Below are 14,905 nucleotides of genomic sequence, written 5' to 3'. Positions count from 1 at the left end.
GAAAAAAACCTCACTATGAATGAAAGCTACGCTCATCATTGGGAGAAAACATTTTATGGTGAAAAGTTTGAATGCTATTTACAGTTTAGACTTCTGTAGATATTGAAGACTGCGGTCAAGTCAAGGCAATAATAATGTCCTTTGGTCTTTGGGAAGGTAGAAAAAGATGAGTGAGAATACAATTCAAGACCACCTTCTGGTTTACAAAAAGGAATCAGCGTGAAGTTTCAGAAGGGAAGACAAGTTAACAGGCATGTGAAACTCTCAAATACGTCACAGTGCCATCACAGAAGAAACCAACCCTGCCGACAGCTTGATCGTGGCCTATTAGATTCCAGAATCATGAGAGACCAAATTTCTGTTGCTAAGCCACCCACGCTGGGCTACTTTATCATGGCAGCCCTATGAAACCAACACAGCACCCAACTTCCAGCTTCTATGGAGCTTGCTTTCGGTGACATTTGCAGGGCGCAGATAACACCTTAAACGCACAACGGCAACACTATTCACGAAATACATTTGGGAGGTTTGGTAGTGAACGTGACCAGTGTGAATCCACAAAGTCAAAGGCCACGCTAGCCTGCAGACTGAGGCGGCAGTCGACTACTCCACGCTGCGGTGCTCACAGCACTCCCGGAGCACTAGGAAAAGACAGGGACAACCAGCACTTGCTCAGAGGACAATGGCCAGGGGATGGGAGGCACCAGAACCCATGCAATTTGCACAACTGTTCAGAGAAGCGCTTCGGTTACTCTGTGAAGAGAGGACACTGGAGGCAGAAGCGGTGCGAAAACAGTTGGCAAATACGTGAAGCTCTGTGGTGTGGAAAAGACTAGTTTGGCCCGGATATGGGGGTACAGAAAGGACAGCTAAGTGGAGGTTAAAGGAGATGAACGTGAGAGATGCCTGGGTGGCTCAGTCGGTTAAGCGTCTGACTTTGGCTCAGGTTGTGATCTCTCAGTCGGTGAGTTCGAGCCCCATGTTGGGCTCTGTGCTGACAGCTCAGAGCCCGGAGCTTGCTTTGGATTCTGGGTGTCCCTCTCTCTCTGCCCCTCCCCCACTCGTGCTCTGTCTCCCTCTCTCTCTCTCTCTCTGCCCCTCCCCCAACCCCCTCACATTCTGTCTCTGTCTCTCAAAAATGAATGTTAAAAAAATTTTTTTAAGGAAAGCAATATGGCCCCTCCCCCACCCCCACTCACACTGTCTATGTCTCTCAAAAATGAATAAATGCTAAAAAAAATGTTAAGGAAAGGAATGTGGGCTTTATTTTTAACTTTTTTTTTTTTAAAGTTTATTTACTATGAGAGAGAGAGGAGAGAGAACAAGCTGGGGAGGAGGCAGAGAGAGTGAGGCAGAGAGAGAATCTCAAGCAGGCTCCACAATGTCAGCATGGTGCATGGAACTCAATGTGGGGCTCAAACTCATGGAACCGTGAGATCATGACCATAGCCAAGGCCTAGAATCAGATGCTTAAACCACTGAGCCACCCAGGTGCCCCAAGGAATATGTGCTTCAAATGCGGCAAGAACTTTCTAGTAACTAGAACAGCCCAAAGACAGAATGCATGCCTGAAGAGCGAGTGAACCTCTCCCAAGCCGAGGCATTTAAGCCTCAGAATGGTGTTGCAGACTTCCCTGCCAATGGGTGGTCAGTCCCTTCCACAGCTTTCCCGTGTTCTTGTGGCTAGGGATGTTCTTGTATTTCCTGCTCAGGGGATCCAGAAGGCACGTCAGGGCAGGAAATGACATTAAATGCAGAACAGAGAGAGTCGCTGGAAAGTAAAAGCCATCAGGATCTCTGAGTAGTGCTAGAACAGGGGAAAATGTAAAGAAAGTCCATCATTCTGACACAGTCAGGACCTCACCCTCTTTCCCTGGGGAACATCTTGTCCAAGGGATGTGTGAGTGGGGTGAATTTCAACAGGGGAAAGAGCAAATACCAAACCTGAGAACTTTTTATTTTTACAGATTATAACCCCACCTCTGTATTTTTGAATCTGTGCTTAATAACATTCCGTATTCTTAAAAAATTGCTTCCTCCTCTCTAGGACTGGCTTCATGGGCACGCAATCTGCATGACCGGGGCCTGGTGATTGGTTTAATGTTCTGCTGTTGCCGCCTTAAAATACTTCATTTTGGAACAAAGGGTCCCACCTTTTCATTTTGCAGTGCACTCTGCACAATTTCTAACTGGCCCTGTTCCCTCTCCATCTCAGAGTGATGCTCCTTTTTGCATTCAGAGGCTTTCACTTGTTCATACCAACCTAGGGAGAACAGGGAATTGGGGTGGTGGGTAAACGCCTGTTATTTGCTCTCAGGATTTGCTTAGGCAGCTCCCTAACTTATCACTGGGAATAACAGCAAGGGCCTCGCTGGCTTTTGTAGGTAGCATAGAATATAGAGCATGTAAACGAATATTGCACTATAACAAGTATTTGCTACTATTTGCTGGAGACCTTCCAAGAACAGGGGGCAAAGGAATCCAGGGGTCAGACTGGAGGTCTGGAAGGGGGAATGGTGGAAGACAACATTCGGGGGAGCGGACAGCTGAATGCTGACTTCTCAGGAAGGAAGCCAGCATCCTCCAGGCTGAGCCTTGATCCCAGTGGCCAGAGTCTGTGGCTTGCTTCCCTCCCACTCAGCACCACAGTGGACCCTGGCTTAGCGACTTCTGCTCCTTCAGGTCAAGAGCAGGGAATACGGCTGGGCAGTTCTAGACCATTCTAGCCCAGCTAAACACTAACCGGGAATTGGACGGCTTGTGTCTAATCTAGGAGACCGTGGCTTTCCAGCAGGTTCATTTCTGTCATCTAGGGCAGACACAATGGAGAACAAGGACAGAGTTTGAGGTCAGGAGTTTCAGTCATGGGGGTCTAATAGGAATCCTCTCTCGAAATCCTTTCCCGCTGACCTTTCACTTCACCCCCGTCTCAGATGGATGTTACATCCCTGCCTGACAACCCCCCCCCCCCCAAAAACAGCAACAAAAAACCCTGCTGATTGTTCCCTTCCCCAAACAAAAACCAAAAACACCCAACAAATAAGCAAAACTTTTTTCTTAAACCCTTCCTTCAGGGAGAAGTAAATAGGTCGCCCCCTCGTTCACCAGGTCCAGGGCCTTTCTCCTTTGGTTTGTTCTAAAGATAGATATGCCAGGTTGCTCCCGGCTGCTTTTGACGGGAAAAATATATATATATATACATACGTATATTAAGCTTTTACTCTCTCAACAAAGAAATTCCTGTTTCCTTTCAGCTTGTCCGGTTCCTGGTCTCTTCCAGAAACGCCTCCCCCCCTACCCCCCCCCCCGCAAACCAAGACAAAAAAAAAAAAAAAAAAAACGAAATGCGGATAAAAACACACCCCAGCAGCAGCCCTTTATACGACATCCCTGAGAGGCCTGCGGGGTCGGATGAGTCAAGCTCACGGGGACGAGCGGCGAGCGCTCCCGACTTTTCTGGAGCCCGAACGTCCTACGACTCACCTTTCCCTGATCCTGCACCGGTCCTCTCCCGGCCCCAGACTCTCGCTCCGGCTCGCGGAGGCCCCGGGGGGCCGGCGGCCGGCGGCCGGGGCGGGGCGCGCAGGAGCGGAGGCCGCCGCACCTGTGGGCGCCGGGGGCGCGGGCCCCTCCCGGCCCGCGCGCGCGCAGCTCCCCGGCGGCTCCGCTAGGGGTCCCTCTCGGGTGCCGAACGGGGTGGGCTGGATCAGCTGACTCGCCGGGCTCCGAGCCCAGCCGCCGCGCTCCAGCTCCGTCAGTTTCCTCGGCAGCGGCTGGAGAGAGCAGCCGGAGCGGCGCGAGCGCGGGGGCCATCGGAGACGGCGGCGGCGACGGCACCGGCGGAGCCAGGGCGCGGCGGATCCCACTCGCACAGCAGCGCGCTCGGTGCCCCGCGCAGGGTCGCGATGCTGCCTGCTTTGGCACTGGTCCTACTGGCCGCCTGGACGGCTCGGGCGTTGGAGGTGGGTGCCGCGCCTCGGAATTGGGGGTGGGGGCTGCGGTGGGAATCCCATGCCCCTAAATCTTTAATCCGAAGAAGCCGGGGGCAGTCCAGGGAACCCCTCTTCCCTCCACGTCCCACGCCCCCGCTTGCGGGTGCCCTGCGCATCCGCGCCTCCGGCCCAGCCCTGGCCCGGGAACGCGCGCTCCGGCCGGCGGAGAGGGAGCTCGCGAGGCGTCGGGCTCCCGGGGTCCGCGCCGGCTGTGGGAGAGGAGGGGTGGAGGCGATCCTGAGCTCTGACCCTGACTCAGTCCCTGCCTCGCGGGCGGGGGCTGGGGGAGAGGCGAGAGACTTCCAGATGGGGGGTGGGGGGGAAGGGGGACGGAGCACGTGGGGAAAACCGAAAACGCAGCGTCCCTGGATCCCGTCCTCGGCTCTTGATCGGTGCCCTTCCTTCTTTCCGGCCCTGGGGAGGAGGAGCCGGGTCAGCTCGGGAAGCAGCCCCCCTTTCCCTTTGCCTTTTCTGCCCCGTTTCACCTTCTCTTCTTATCCCCAGCACCTCTTCCCTGCCCGACCTCTCGCTCCTTCCCTTTGGCGGCCGCTCGCTGCGGCCGCCTCAGTGCGACCCCAGAGGGTCGCGCACCACCTTCCTTAGGCAAACTTTGTACATTCTGCGTCTCCCTTTTGTGTAAGTTGAGAGAGATGGGAGGGGTCGAAGACCCACGGCCACCTCGCACCTTCCCCAAAGCCTGGACGGCCCTGGCGTTCGCTCCGCACCTTCAGCTCCTTCCGGAGAGGGAGAAGGTTCCCGGGAACAAAAGCCGCGACACCCCGCCCTCGCCAGCCCGGGGCGCGGTGGCTGAGCCAGCCGCCTGGGTCTGTGCGCCACCGAGGCTCCCGCCCGACTCCCTTCCCGGAGCTGCGCGTCTGTCCCAGAGGGGGCTGGGGCGCTGCTGGGGCCGCTTTGGCGGAGCCTCGGGGGGCCCTCCACGGCCACTCCTCGTCACCTCCGGGGCTTGCTAATTCTGTGTCGGGCTGGAAAGTCCTTGGGGAGAAATTCGCGGACAGTGGGGTGTGCGTCTGATTAGGGCAGTGGCGGGCGGAGGGGAGGCGCGAGCTCTTCTCCCCTCCTGTGCATCAAAGGAGGCGTTTGTCTGATTAAGGCGCGGTCTCTTCCCTGGCAGCGCTGGGCAGTCTGGTTTAGTCCCCCTGGGGGCGCGGGCTGCCGGGGAGGGTCCTCAGGGTCTTTTTTTTAGGGTGCAGATAAAAGGATTGAATTGAGTGAAGATTAAGACGGAGAAGATGGCGCCTCTGCAGTGCAGCAAAGAAAAGCTGTGTGGAGGCTGCAGCCTGGTGAAATCCACCCACCACTAGGTGTATAACAAGTCTTCCCCATTCATCCAACTCTCGAACATTCAGCTAACGCCTGTGCAAAATGACTATTTTTCTTTTTACCTAAGGATGCTAAGAAGTTGTTTGCGTGACAGGAGGGGCAGACGAGCTTGTATGTCTCATCGTTTGGGTTCCCTTTTGGTATCTTAGCACTTGCAGTCTCTCCCAATTTTTCCATTTTTTTTTTCCTTCTTTTCCCCTACCTCATGGTAATTTTCCAAAAAAAGCAATTCCCAGACCAGTGTTTTTCTGTAATTACCCTGAGGCTATGCAGATTACCACACCACTATGGTTTTTGAGTCCCTAATTTACAAGGTCATTGAACTTTTCCCCCTTCTTTTTACCTGTAAGTGGCTCAGAAATCATCTTAGGGCTGGTTAAGACTGATTTAAGAAGTGAAGAATTTGGTTTTCCGTATTTTTTAAAAAATGCATTTAATGAAGGGGATTCTTTTTTCCTCCAATTACTTACATTTACTCCTACAAGTGTTGCTGTTATTTTCCCGACTGTCTTTCTACATGCTAAAAAACAGAAATTAAGTAATTAAAAGCATATCATAACCTTTACATTTGGAGTTTTTGCCCAAATGTGAATATTTAACTTTTTTGAGCACTGTTTTTTTGTGTTTTTGGTTTTTTTTTCCTGTATAAAAAGAGGCAGCATTAAGGCAAATATGAGTCAGGTTTATTTTATTTTTTTGGCCTGTTTGCATTTCTTTGCTCTTTCTGCCATTCTTTTGGACATTTTTACTTGTTACTGCCACTTCTTTCAAATAGTGGAGGTGAAATTCACAGTCCATTTTGCAAAGCATTGGTGGAAGGGTAGGCAATTCACTCTAATGAGGTTTGAGGAGGATTAATTCAGCTATATCTATGTCCACTGAAAGATGTAATTATGAGTTGAGTGTTTTTTGTAGGCCTTAGAAAATAGGTCTACTGCAGCTGGCTCTAAAAAAAGAAGTGAATAAGGGCAATGTTAATGGGGCCTCGACTTTTGGGGTTATTACCTGAGTCGATGAATTTGCCTGGTGTATTGACAGAGTATAAAATTAAAAGGCTCTAACATTTATTTGTTTAAATAATAGTGCTTCTTACATTTTAGTTTACCCTATTGAGGGGTTTAACCTAAACAGGGGAGGTTAACCTAAAAACAATTACTTGTTTTGATAATGGTGGTAATTCACAGATTATGGATACCTAGTCATACTGACTAGTCCTGCCTTAGGAGTAGACATCTATACACAGAATCGTGAAGCCCAGATTTGATCGTGATCTTTAAGGAGTCACCGTTTCTTGCTAATCAAAGGAAAATCATGATAACTGGCAGGGCACAAAAGCTTCTCTCTTGTCACCCTAACCAGAAGAGGTGCCTGATGGCATTTGGGAAGCTATTAGTACTGCGGAGAAGTATTCCAGATAGAATAATGATCCCTGGTCCTGATGGGGGAAGTGAAAAGGAACATTCAACTGAACAGATCTCAGGGTTAAGTTAGGAATGACTGATGGGAAAAAAAAATACAAAAGAAATAATGTGGCCCATTGAATAATGGTTTAAAGGAAAACAGATTATGTTTGTGGATGAGGCTTTCTCCTTGTTGCTAGAGGATCCCTATTGTTATGCTACTGTTAATGGCATACTGGAGACTTCTATAGAGATATTTATAAGAAGATGAAGGGTGTCAGTCATTCCAGAAATAAGCATAGCTATTATATGCCTTTCATGTAGCCACTAAACTGTCACCAAAGAAATGCAATAAAATTCAGTAGAAATGTTCATTTTGTTTCTGCAAATTTGATCTAGGTGGGGACATGTATTACCTTAAGAGACTTACAAAGCATCTTTAATATATATTCCTTCTTTATTCCCAGCTTCATTATGTCAATTACAAATGCAAAGGTAAACCTTATACATGTATTTTAGATGTAAAGCCCTGGGTGGGAAGGTTTAATTTGACTGTATTTGCCTCATTACCACCCACCCGCATTCCCCTGCTCACCCAAAGTTTGCAGACTAAATAAGACAGGCACAGGATTGTTAAAGGAAATAGAAAGTGTTGAATACCAGGAGGAAAGGACAGATTAAGTGGTTTACTGAATAAAAGCCTTACAGTGTAAACATCTATATTTGAGGAATAAAGAACAATGAGATGAGATAATCCTAGAGAATTTCCTGGTAGGAAAATTCCAACCAGTATTGTACCCCAGGTCTGGGGAAGGGAGTTTAAGTCTTAGCATTTACAGCATTTGTTTACATGCCTCTCCCAACCTTCTCCCTCCCAGAGACAGAGGGACACACACACACACACACACACACACACACACACACACACTACACCTGAGGTGAGGGTGGAGCCAATGTGGGGTTTGATTTTCCTAAACACTGCATCTATTCATTTGGGACAGTTGTACTGATTCTCTTCTTGGGCCAAACACAGTCCACAGCTCTGAAAACGTTGTGAGCAACACAGTCTTTTCCTTCATGAAGCTTCCAGTCTAGTGGGGAGGACAGACCATAAATCACTATAAATGAATGTTCATGAACTGAGACAGATGCCAAGACAGAAAGGAGGGGGCAGGGTACAATCTGGCGAAGAGTAAGGGCTTCGGAATAAGGGGTTGAGGGGCGTGAGGGAAGGGGCTGCAAGTAAGATCTCAGCACTCTGCTGCAGTACCTTCAGTAGGACCTTCACTAAGGAAGTGAGTACATGACGGAAAAAGTGATTCGCTGCGCCACTGGGAGGAGGGCGGGAAAATACAATGTTAAATGTCTGTTTTGGTTTTTGCTGGTGGTTTCTACCTCTCCGTGTTCTACATCGTTGTGAAATGGTTTCCTTTTCGTAGTGGGATCCCAGATACAAGTGTACGGGGTGGGGGGTGATACCACATACGACCTCCTGCAAATCTCTGGAAATGCTGTCACCCTGTGTCTCAGAGCCAGTATACAGATACACCCTCATAAGGGGCTGGAAGGAGCGGGAGGGGTGGCAGGCAGAGGAAGTTAAGGAATGAGCATCCCCCCTGATTGAGTAGCAAGTTTAATCAAAATGTCTATTTCTTAATTTGTTGTTGTTAATAAAAAAATACGGTCGGGGCACCTGGGTGGCTCAGTCGGTTGAGCGTCCGACTTCGGCTCAGGTCATGATCTCACGGTCTGTGAGTTCGAGCCCCGCATTGCGCTCTGTGCTGACAGCTCAGAGCCTGGAGCCTGCTTCGGATTCTGTGTCTCCCTCTCTCTCTTCCCCTCCCCTGCTCATGCTCTGTCTCTCTCTGTCTCAAAAATAAATAAAAACATTAAAAAAAAAAATACGGTCAACAGTACCTAAACCCTCAAACTGAATTTGCAGATGAAAACCATGGTGAAGAGGAAAATGTTACGTAACCATTTATTCAGTGTCCTAGGGATAGCTTAAGAAATAACTGTGTCTGTGAGGGCACGAGTGTTTTTTCTTTGAAAAAAAGTGTTTTGTGAGTTTTCCCTCTTGAGAGTAAATCCTGAGTAATAGATAGGCATCCCTCTTTAGAAGTCCACCAGAAACTGGGTTAGAATGACTGGTCAAGAAATAAAGCACAGTACTAATAGCCTACTCTTGTAGCCTTACCAATAGCATAGTTCGTTAGCGCGTAGTTTGTATATGTATGGATTCTTAACAAAAGAGGAAGCTGGAGAAAAGAAGGTGTCAGTAGGCAAATCCTAAGGAAGAGAAAGGACATTAATAGGACTGTATTGTATTTAACAGAAAAGGTCTGCGTGTAAGTGGACCCTTGTTCAAACCCTTGTTCAAGAATCTACTAATTCGTTACAAAAAAAACCAGTCCAACATGTTCATCAGTTAATAGTTTTATGAAAATGTGATGCTTAATAGATTAGTTTGCCGACTCTTCAAAGTAGGATGGATACAGAGGGCTCCCGTTCATATGTATGAAATTTTAGCTGCAGTAAGGAGCTTAGATTTAGTTGGGCCACATTTCTGAAGAAACCTACAATACAGATTTAGCTTGAACTATGTTAGGATTATAGTATTTTATGAAAGAAGGTAGTGCTGCTTGAAATGGGGAAGACGAGAGGTATTTAAAAGCCTGCCTCTGTGGTAAGGAGTGGAATTGTCTCCACATTTGTAATGGTAATTTCGGTACCCATGTGATGTTAGGCAACACCTGATTATTGAGATTGTCACATGTTCAGGGAAGGTAACATCTCACACTGATGCAGAGCCCGGACTAGAGCAGGATTGCCTGGGCTTAAATCCTGGCTCTGTCCCTTGGGAGCTATTGACTGTGGGCTAGCTCCGGACCTCATTTTTTTCCTTTGTGAAATGGGGACGAATATAGAAAAACATATATGTGTAAAATGCTTGCTTGGAACGGGATATGAGTTAATATATACAGTATGATGTGGCACTTTATAAGAGCTGTGTGTTAGTTACTACTGTATGTGATGATGATATAAAATGGATATATTTAAATCACACAGAGTTGAAAGGTACAAAGGCAAGACAAAACACCTATATGATGTTTTACTTATATATTGAGTAATGCACTTAACTGACCAGCTAAGATTATTGCAGGAAATGGGCAGTTCTCTAAAAAACAAATGAATTTTATTTAAAGGATGACATACCACAGGTAACATTTGCAGAATACATGTTTTAAAATTTTATTTACTAAACATGCATATTTTGTATTTCAGTTGGCTTTTTAAGAAAACGTTAAAATATATTGTGTTCATTGAAACATTTTAAACAGTACAGAGGTGTGTAAAGCAGCATAAGCAGTTTTCGCACAAATGGACCGACCGATTTTAAATGTATGCAAATGGGCAGCCTGCCACATTTGTCTAATATTGAGCGAATTTGTATAGTGGCTTGATTATTAACTCCGCTATTAGTTGACTATCAGCTGTATGCAAGGAGCTGTGAAAAAGCTTGGTTTAGTTTTTAGCAAAATCTCTTCTAAAAAAAAAAATGACTGGGGCGCCTGGGTGGCGCAGTCGGTGAAGCGTCCGACTTCAGCCAGGTCACGATCTCGCGGTCCGTGAGTTCGAGCCCCGCGTCGGGCTCTGGGCCGATGGCTCGGAGCCTGGAGCCTGTTTCCGATTCTGTGTCTCCCTCTCTCTCTGCCCCTCCCCTGTTCATGCTCTGTCTCTCTGTGTCCCAAAAATAAATAAAAAACGTTGAAAAAAAAATTAAAAAAAAAAAAAAAAAATGACTAAACAGGTTTTGCCAATCAAGGCCAAAATGGAAGGTTTCAAATGCCAGCAAAAGATTTTTGGTCTTAAAATGAAAGTGTGAAACGAGCTTCACCAGCATGTACAAGGAAACCGAAAAGCAGACTGCTTGAGGGTGCAGCATTTCTATAAGAACTAGGTTTTAAAATAAAACGAATTAGTTATGGGGTGCCTCGGTGGCTCAGTCGGTTGAGCGACCGACTTCGGCTCAGGTCATGATCTTGCAGTTTGTGAGTTCGAGCCCTGCGTCGGGCTCTGTGCTGGTGGCTCAGAGCCTGGAGCCTGCTTCGGATTCTGTGTCTCCTTCTCTCTGCCCTGTCTCCGCTCATGATCTGTCTCTCTCTGTCTCTCAAAATTGAATAAACATTGAAAAAAAAAATAACGAATTAGTTATCAGATGATGAGTATAATGGTCTGCTTAATTAAAAAGCAGACTCTTTAAGAATCAGCGTATTTTGTTTATTATATAATACGAGGTTTCAGTCTCAATTTCAAAATTAGGCTAAGGATATTTGAGAGTACACAGAACTGGTGTTACTGAAGTTCAGGAGCGATTAACACATTGGAGAATGAATAAGCAAAGTCCCAAGGAATCTGTGGGTTTTTGTTAACACCACTTTTGTATTTATCCTTGTCCTACTCAATCAAAAAAAAAAAGTGGGTTCAAGTAAGAGAATGTAGCCATGTTTGAAATAAACCTGCTCAGAGTAGATCCAGTGAGCAGCGAATGAGATGGGTCCACAGCTACATGTAAAGGTCAGTGAGGAGGGACAAGGAATACGCAAGACAAGCGTTTCAGAAAAGGAAAAATAACAATCAGCGTATTTTGTAAATGAATGGATTCTAGAATTCTTAAGGTCTTATCTGTGATGGACCCCAAATGGTGTTTGTATCTTTCAATTTCCAGATGGTCCTTGTCTTTCTATTTTTTCTTCCCAAATGCAGATGATTTTTAGCTGAGAAATTTGAGCGAGAAAAGTCCATGTTGTGGCCAAGGAGGGCGTTTATTTTGTTGATGTGAAATTGTTTTTGGCCTAATTCTTTCTTTGAGAATCTAACAGTTTGTCCTATGCTCTCAGTTTGCTTCCACACAAACCACATCCTGTCTTCTTTGAAGGATGTAAGGAAGTCTCCTAGATGATAGAGACTGATAAATTACTCTTCGGCCTTAAAGGATACTTCGTGAGAATAAGAGATCTGGTGTATCAAGAAAAGTCATTCGTATTAAGTGAAGAAATGCGTGATTACTCTTGTGGCTTGGTTAAACTTCAAACCTTTAATGACTAATATATTTTGGCCATAGATGGGGAAATTTTGCAGGAAGAAACACAAGAGATTTAATCCCACCCTTGAGGTATATATGTGTACCTTAGACCCCTTACCCCCAGCTACCACAAACTCATTTGTTCAGTTTTCCATGTCTGCATGTGCTTAATTACAATCAAATTAATGAGGCAACATAAGTTTAAGTTTTACTCAAAAATAAAATAGTATTGTCTGTCAAGGCTTGATTAGTCCAAAAAGGAACTTAAAAAAATTTAAAAAAAAATTTTTTTTTTTCAACGTTTATTTATTTTTGGGACAGAGAGAGACAGAGCATGAACGGGGGAAGGACAGAGAGAGAGGGAGACACAGAATCGGAAACAGGCTCCAGGCTCTGAGCCATCAGCCCAGAGCCTGACGCGGGGCTCGAACTCACGGACCGTGAGATCGTGACCTGGCTGAAGTCGGACGCTTAACCGACTGCGCCGCCCAGGTGCCCCCCCAAAAATTTTTTTTAATGTTTATTTATTTTTGGGGGGGTGTGGGGAGAGGGAGAGAATGAGAGTGAGAAGAGAAGACAGAGAGGAAGACACAGAATCCGAAGCAGTTTCCAGGCTCTAGTACAGAGCCCGACATGGGGCTTCAACTCACAAACCGCGAAATCATGACCTGAGCTGAAGTCGGACCCTTAACTGACTGAGCCACCCAGGCGCCCCCAAAAGGAACTTTTTATATCTGCCCTTACTGTTGGGGGAATTTTCATAAGCATAATTATTGTTTTTATTAATAACACTACTCAGTTTTTTTATAATGGAATTAATAGACACACATGATAAAGATAGACATAATGCTGTCTTAACCATATTTATTGGAAGTATCCTCATTTTTTTAAAAGTTTATTTATTTTATTTTATTTTGAGACAGATAGAGACAGTGTGAGTGGGGAAGGGCAGAGAGAAGGAGAGAGAATCCCAAGCAAGCTCTGCGATTTCAGTTTGGAGCCTGATGTGGGGCTTGACCTCATGAAACAGATCATGACCTGAGCTGAAACCAACAGTTGGACATTCAACCAGCTGAGCCACCCAGGTGCCCCAAAAGTGTCCTCATTTACTTTGAAGGTTGAACCTTTAAAACTGATGCAGATTTTTGAAATCATAGCTTAACTTTCAGGCACTCAACTTAGAACATATCATGCAAATTGATATTAGAAAGCAAATCTTTCCTTTACTGATGCTCTTAATAATTGCTTATTATGGTTTGTTTAAAATAAATAACAGTTTTGTCAATGCAGCATATTAGTTTGAAAATGTAAGTGATGAGTCTTAAGAAACTCCCATAGAAACTTGCAAATATGGGGTGCCTGGGTGGCTCAGTGGGTTGAGTATCCGACTCTTGATTTCAGCTCGAGTCATGATCCCAGGGTCATGGGATCAAGCCCAGCGTGCAGCTGATCGAAGAACCTGGTTGAGATTCTCTCGCTCTCTCTGCCCCTCTTGCCCACTCACCTGCATATGCATGGGTGCTCGCTCGCTCGCTCTCAAAAATAAATAAATAAATAAATAAATAAATAAATAAATAAATAAATAGAAATTTGCAAACATGCAAACTAATCATCCTAAGAATAATATAGTCACAGACACTTACCTATTAAATCTATTAGCAATTCAAAATTAAAATTAGATTTTTATAAGAAAGTTAATAGCTTTTTTTACATAGAGGAACAGATTTTTAAGGGCACACCATGCAAAAGAAAATTCACTTTTTCATATAACAAATATTTCTGAGTCCCCTGCCCTCAAGGGAGCTTACAATGTAGTGAGGGGCAGACAAAATAAACAGGATGTAGTAGACTTGGAAAAATTAAGTTGGGTAAGGGATATGAGGGAATGCTATGTGGAAGTCTCTTGTGGATGTAATCTTTTATGGGGTATTATCGGGAAAGGTCTCTGATCTTGTCACTATCCAAATGTAAAGTTAGCTATCTGGAGGAGAGAATTACATACTCACCATAACGTAAGAGAATAACTGGGGACAGGGATCTACTTTGGAGTGGTTAAATAATTAAAAACAACAACGGTGGGGTAGAAAATTAATATGGATTGGGATCACAGTTTACCACACCTGTTTCATCACTTACCACCACCATTGCATTTAGCATTTACTAAATATTTGATAAATATTTTTAATGAGTGCTCTAGAAATTTTATATCGTGACGGTAAAGAATCATGTTTGATTCTTGACAGTTGAATTAACGTACGTTTAAAAAATTGTGAATGACCCTTAACTATAGTGTAGGGAGAATATTAAAGTCTTTTAAAGAAGATTTATTTTTTTAGCCTTTTCTGAAACATTTTACTGTGAAAAGATTTCACATAAATGTTGTCAATAACTTAATGTTCAGTCATTTGCAACTCTTTATTTCCAGAAATTCAGTTGACCTAGCAAAAAAGGTCTCATTCTTGAAATGTTTTGTGAATCCTCAGATTGAGTGGGACAGTTTCAATTGAGGGTGCCTAGAAATGATTTTGTTTGAGTCAAATTTGTGTGCAGGAATGAAATCGAAATGGAAATTTCATTATCATTGTCTTTTTTTCAGTTTGTTGCGCTTTTTTTTGCCGTTATACAGCTAATATTTACTTTTTACTTTAGTGTGAGCCAGGATCAAAAGTTTGCCTTTAAGGCAAAAACTGAGGGCTGTTACTTCTATTCTCTAAAAGAATTGTGCTGTTCCAGTTCAAGGGCTTGAAGCCAATGACACTATATGCTATTAACTTGACAGGCATTGAAAATCTAATTGAGGTCATTATGATGAGTCTTGTATCTTGCTAGTGTTTTCTCAGGCTTGTTTTTAATGTTTTATGTCAAGTGTTAAATCCTCTTACAACCCTGAATCCAGAAAATTTAAATCCAATAAAAGTAAACTAAATTTTAAAATCCTATGGTAGTTTTGTGTGGGCAGCGTTCTTGGCTGATAGGATATTTGAATGTGAGGGCAGCTTGCATATTGCTGTTAGTTTGAGGAATGAGAAGGGCCCCACTTTCAAGAGTACAGTTGTGACAAAATTGCAGTTTGGAAGTTACTGCAT

At 44.9% G+C, this 14,905-nt stretch overlaps 2 protein-coding genes across 8 annotated transcripts in view; one reads left to right on the top strand and one right to left on the bottom strand.

The window, feature by feature from the left end:
• The window catches only part of LOC131513206 (homeobox protein unc-4 homolog), a 99,612-nt gene extending 95,799 nt beyond the window's left edge, over positions 1 to 3,813 (bottom strand). The window contains exons 1-2 of the mRNA XM_058732545.1: positions 3,720 to 3,813; positions 3,484 to 3,667 (exon numbers count right to left, since the gene is read on the bottom strand). Coding sequence (XP_058588528.1) covers positions 3,484 to 3,667; positions 3,720 to 3,813 — 278 coding nt within the window. The remainder of the gene's footprint in view (positions 1 to 3,483; positions 3,668 to 3,719) is intronic.
• APP (amyloid beta precursor protein) overlaps positions 3,752 to 14,905 on the top strand; it is a 279,739-nt gene continuing 268,585 nt past the window's right edge. For 4 of the 7 annotated variants that reach the window (XM_058731805.1, XM_058731804.1, XM_058731800.1 and 1 more), the window contains exon 1: positions 3,753 to 3,962. In XM_058731805.1, coding sequence (XP_058587788.1) covers positions 3,906 to 3,962 — 57 coding nt within the window. In that variant the 5' untranslated portion in view covers positions 3,753 to 3,905. Of the gene's footprint in view, positions 3,963 to 14,905 lie in introns of all 7 variants that reach the window. The other 3 variants (XM_058731803.1, XM_058731802.1, XM_058731801.1) reach the window with 1 other exon arrangement.

The sequence above is a fragment of the Neofelis nebulosa genome, chromosome 5 (assembly GCF_028018385.1).
Source record: "Neofelis nebulosa isolate mNeoNeb1 chromosome 5, mNeoNeb1.pri, whole genome shotgun sequence".
Classification (NCBI taxonomy): domain Eukaryota; kingdom Metazoa; phylum Chordata; class Mammalia; order Carnivora; family Felidae; genus Neofelis; species Neofelis nebulosa.
Note: the sequence above shows the minus strand (reverse complement) of the source record. Positions and strands in the feature narration are given on the sequence as shown.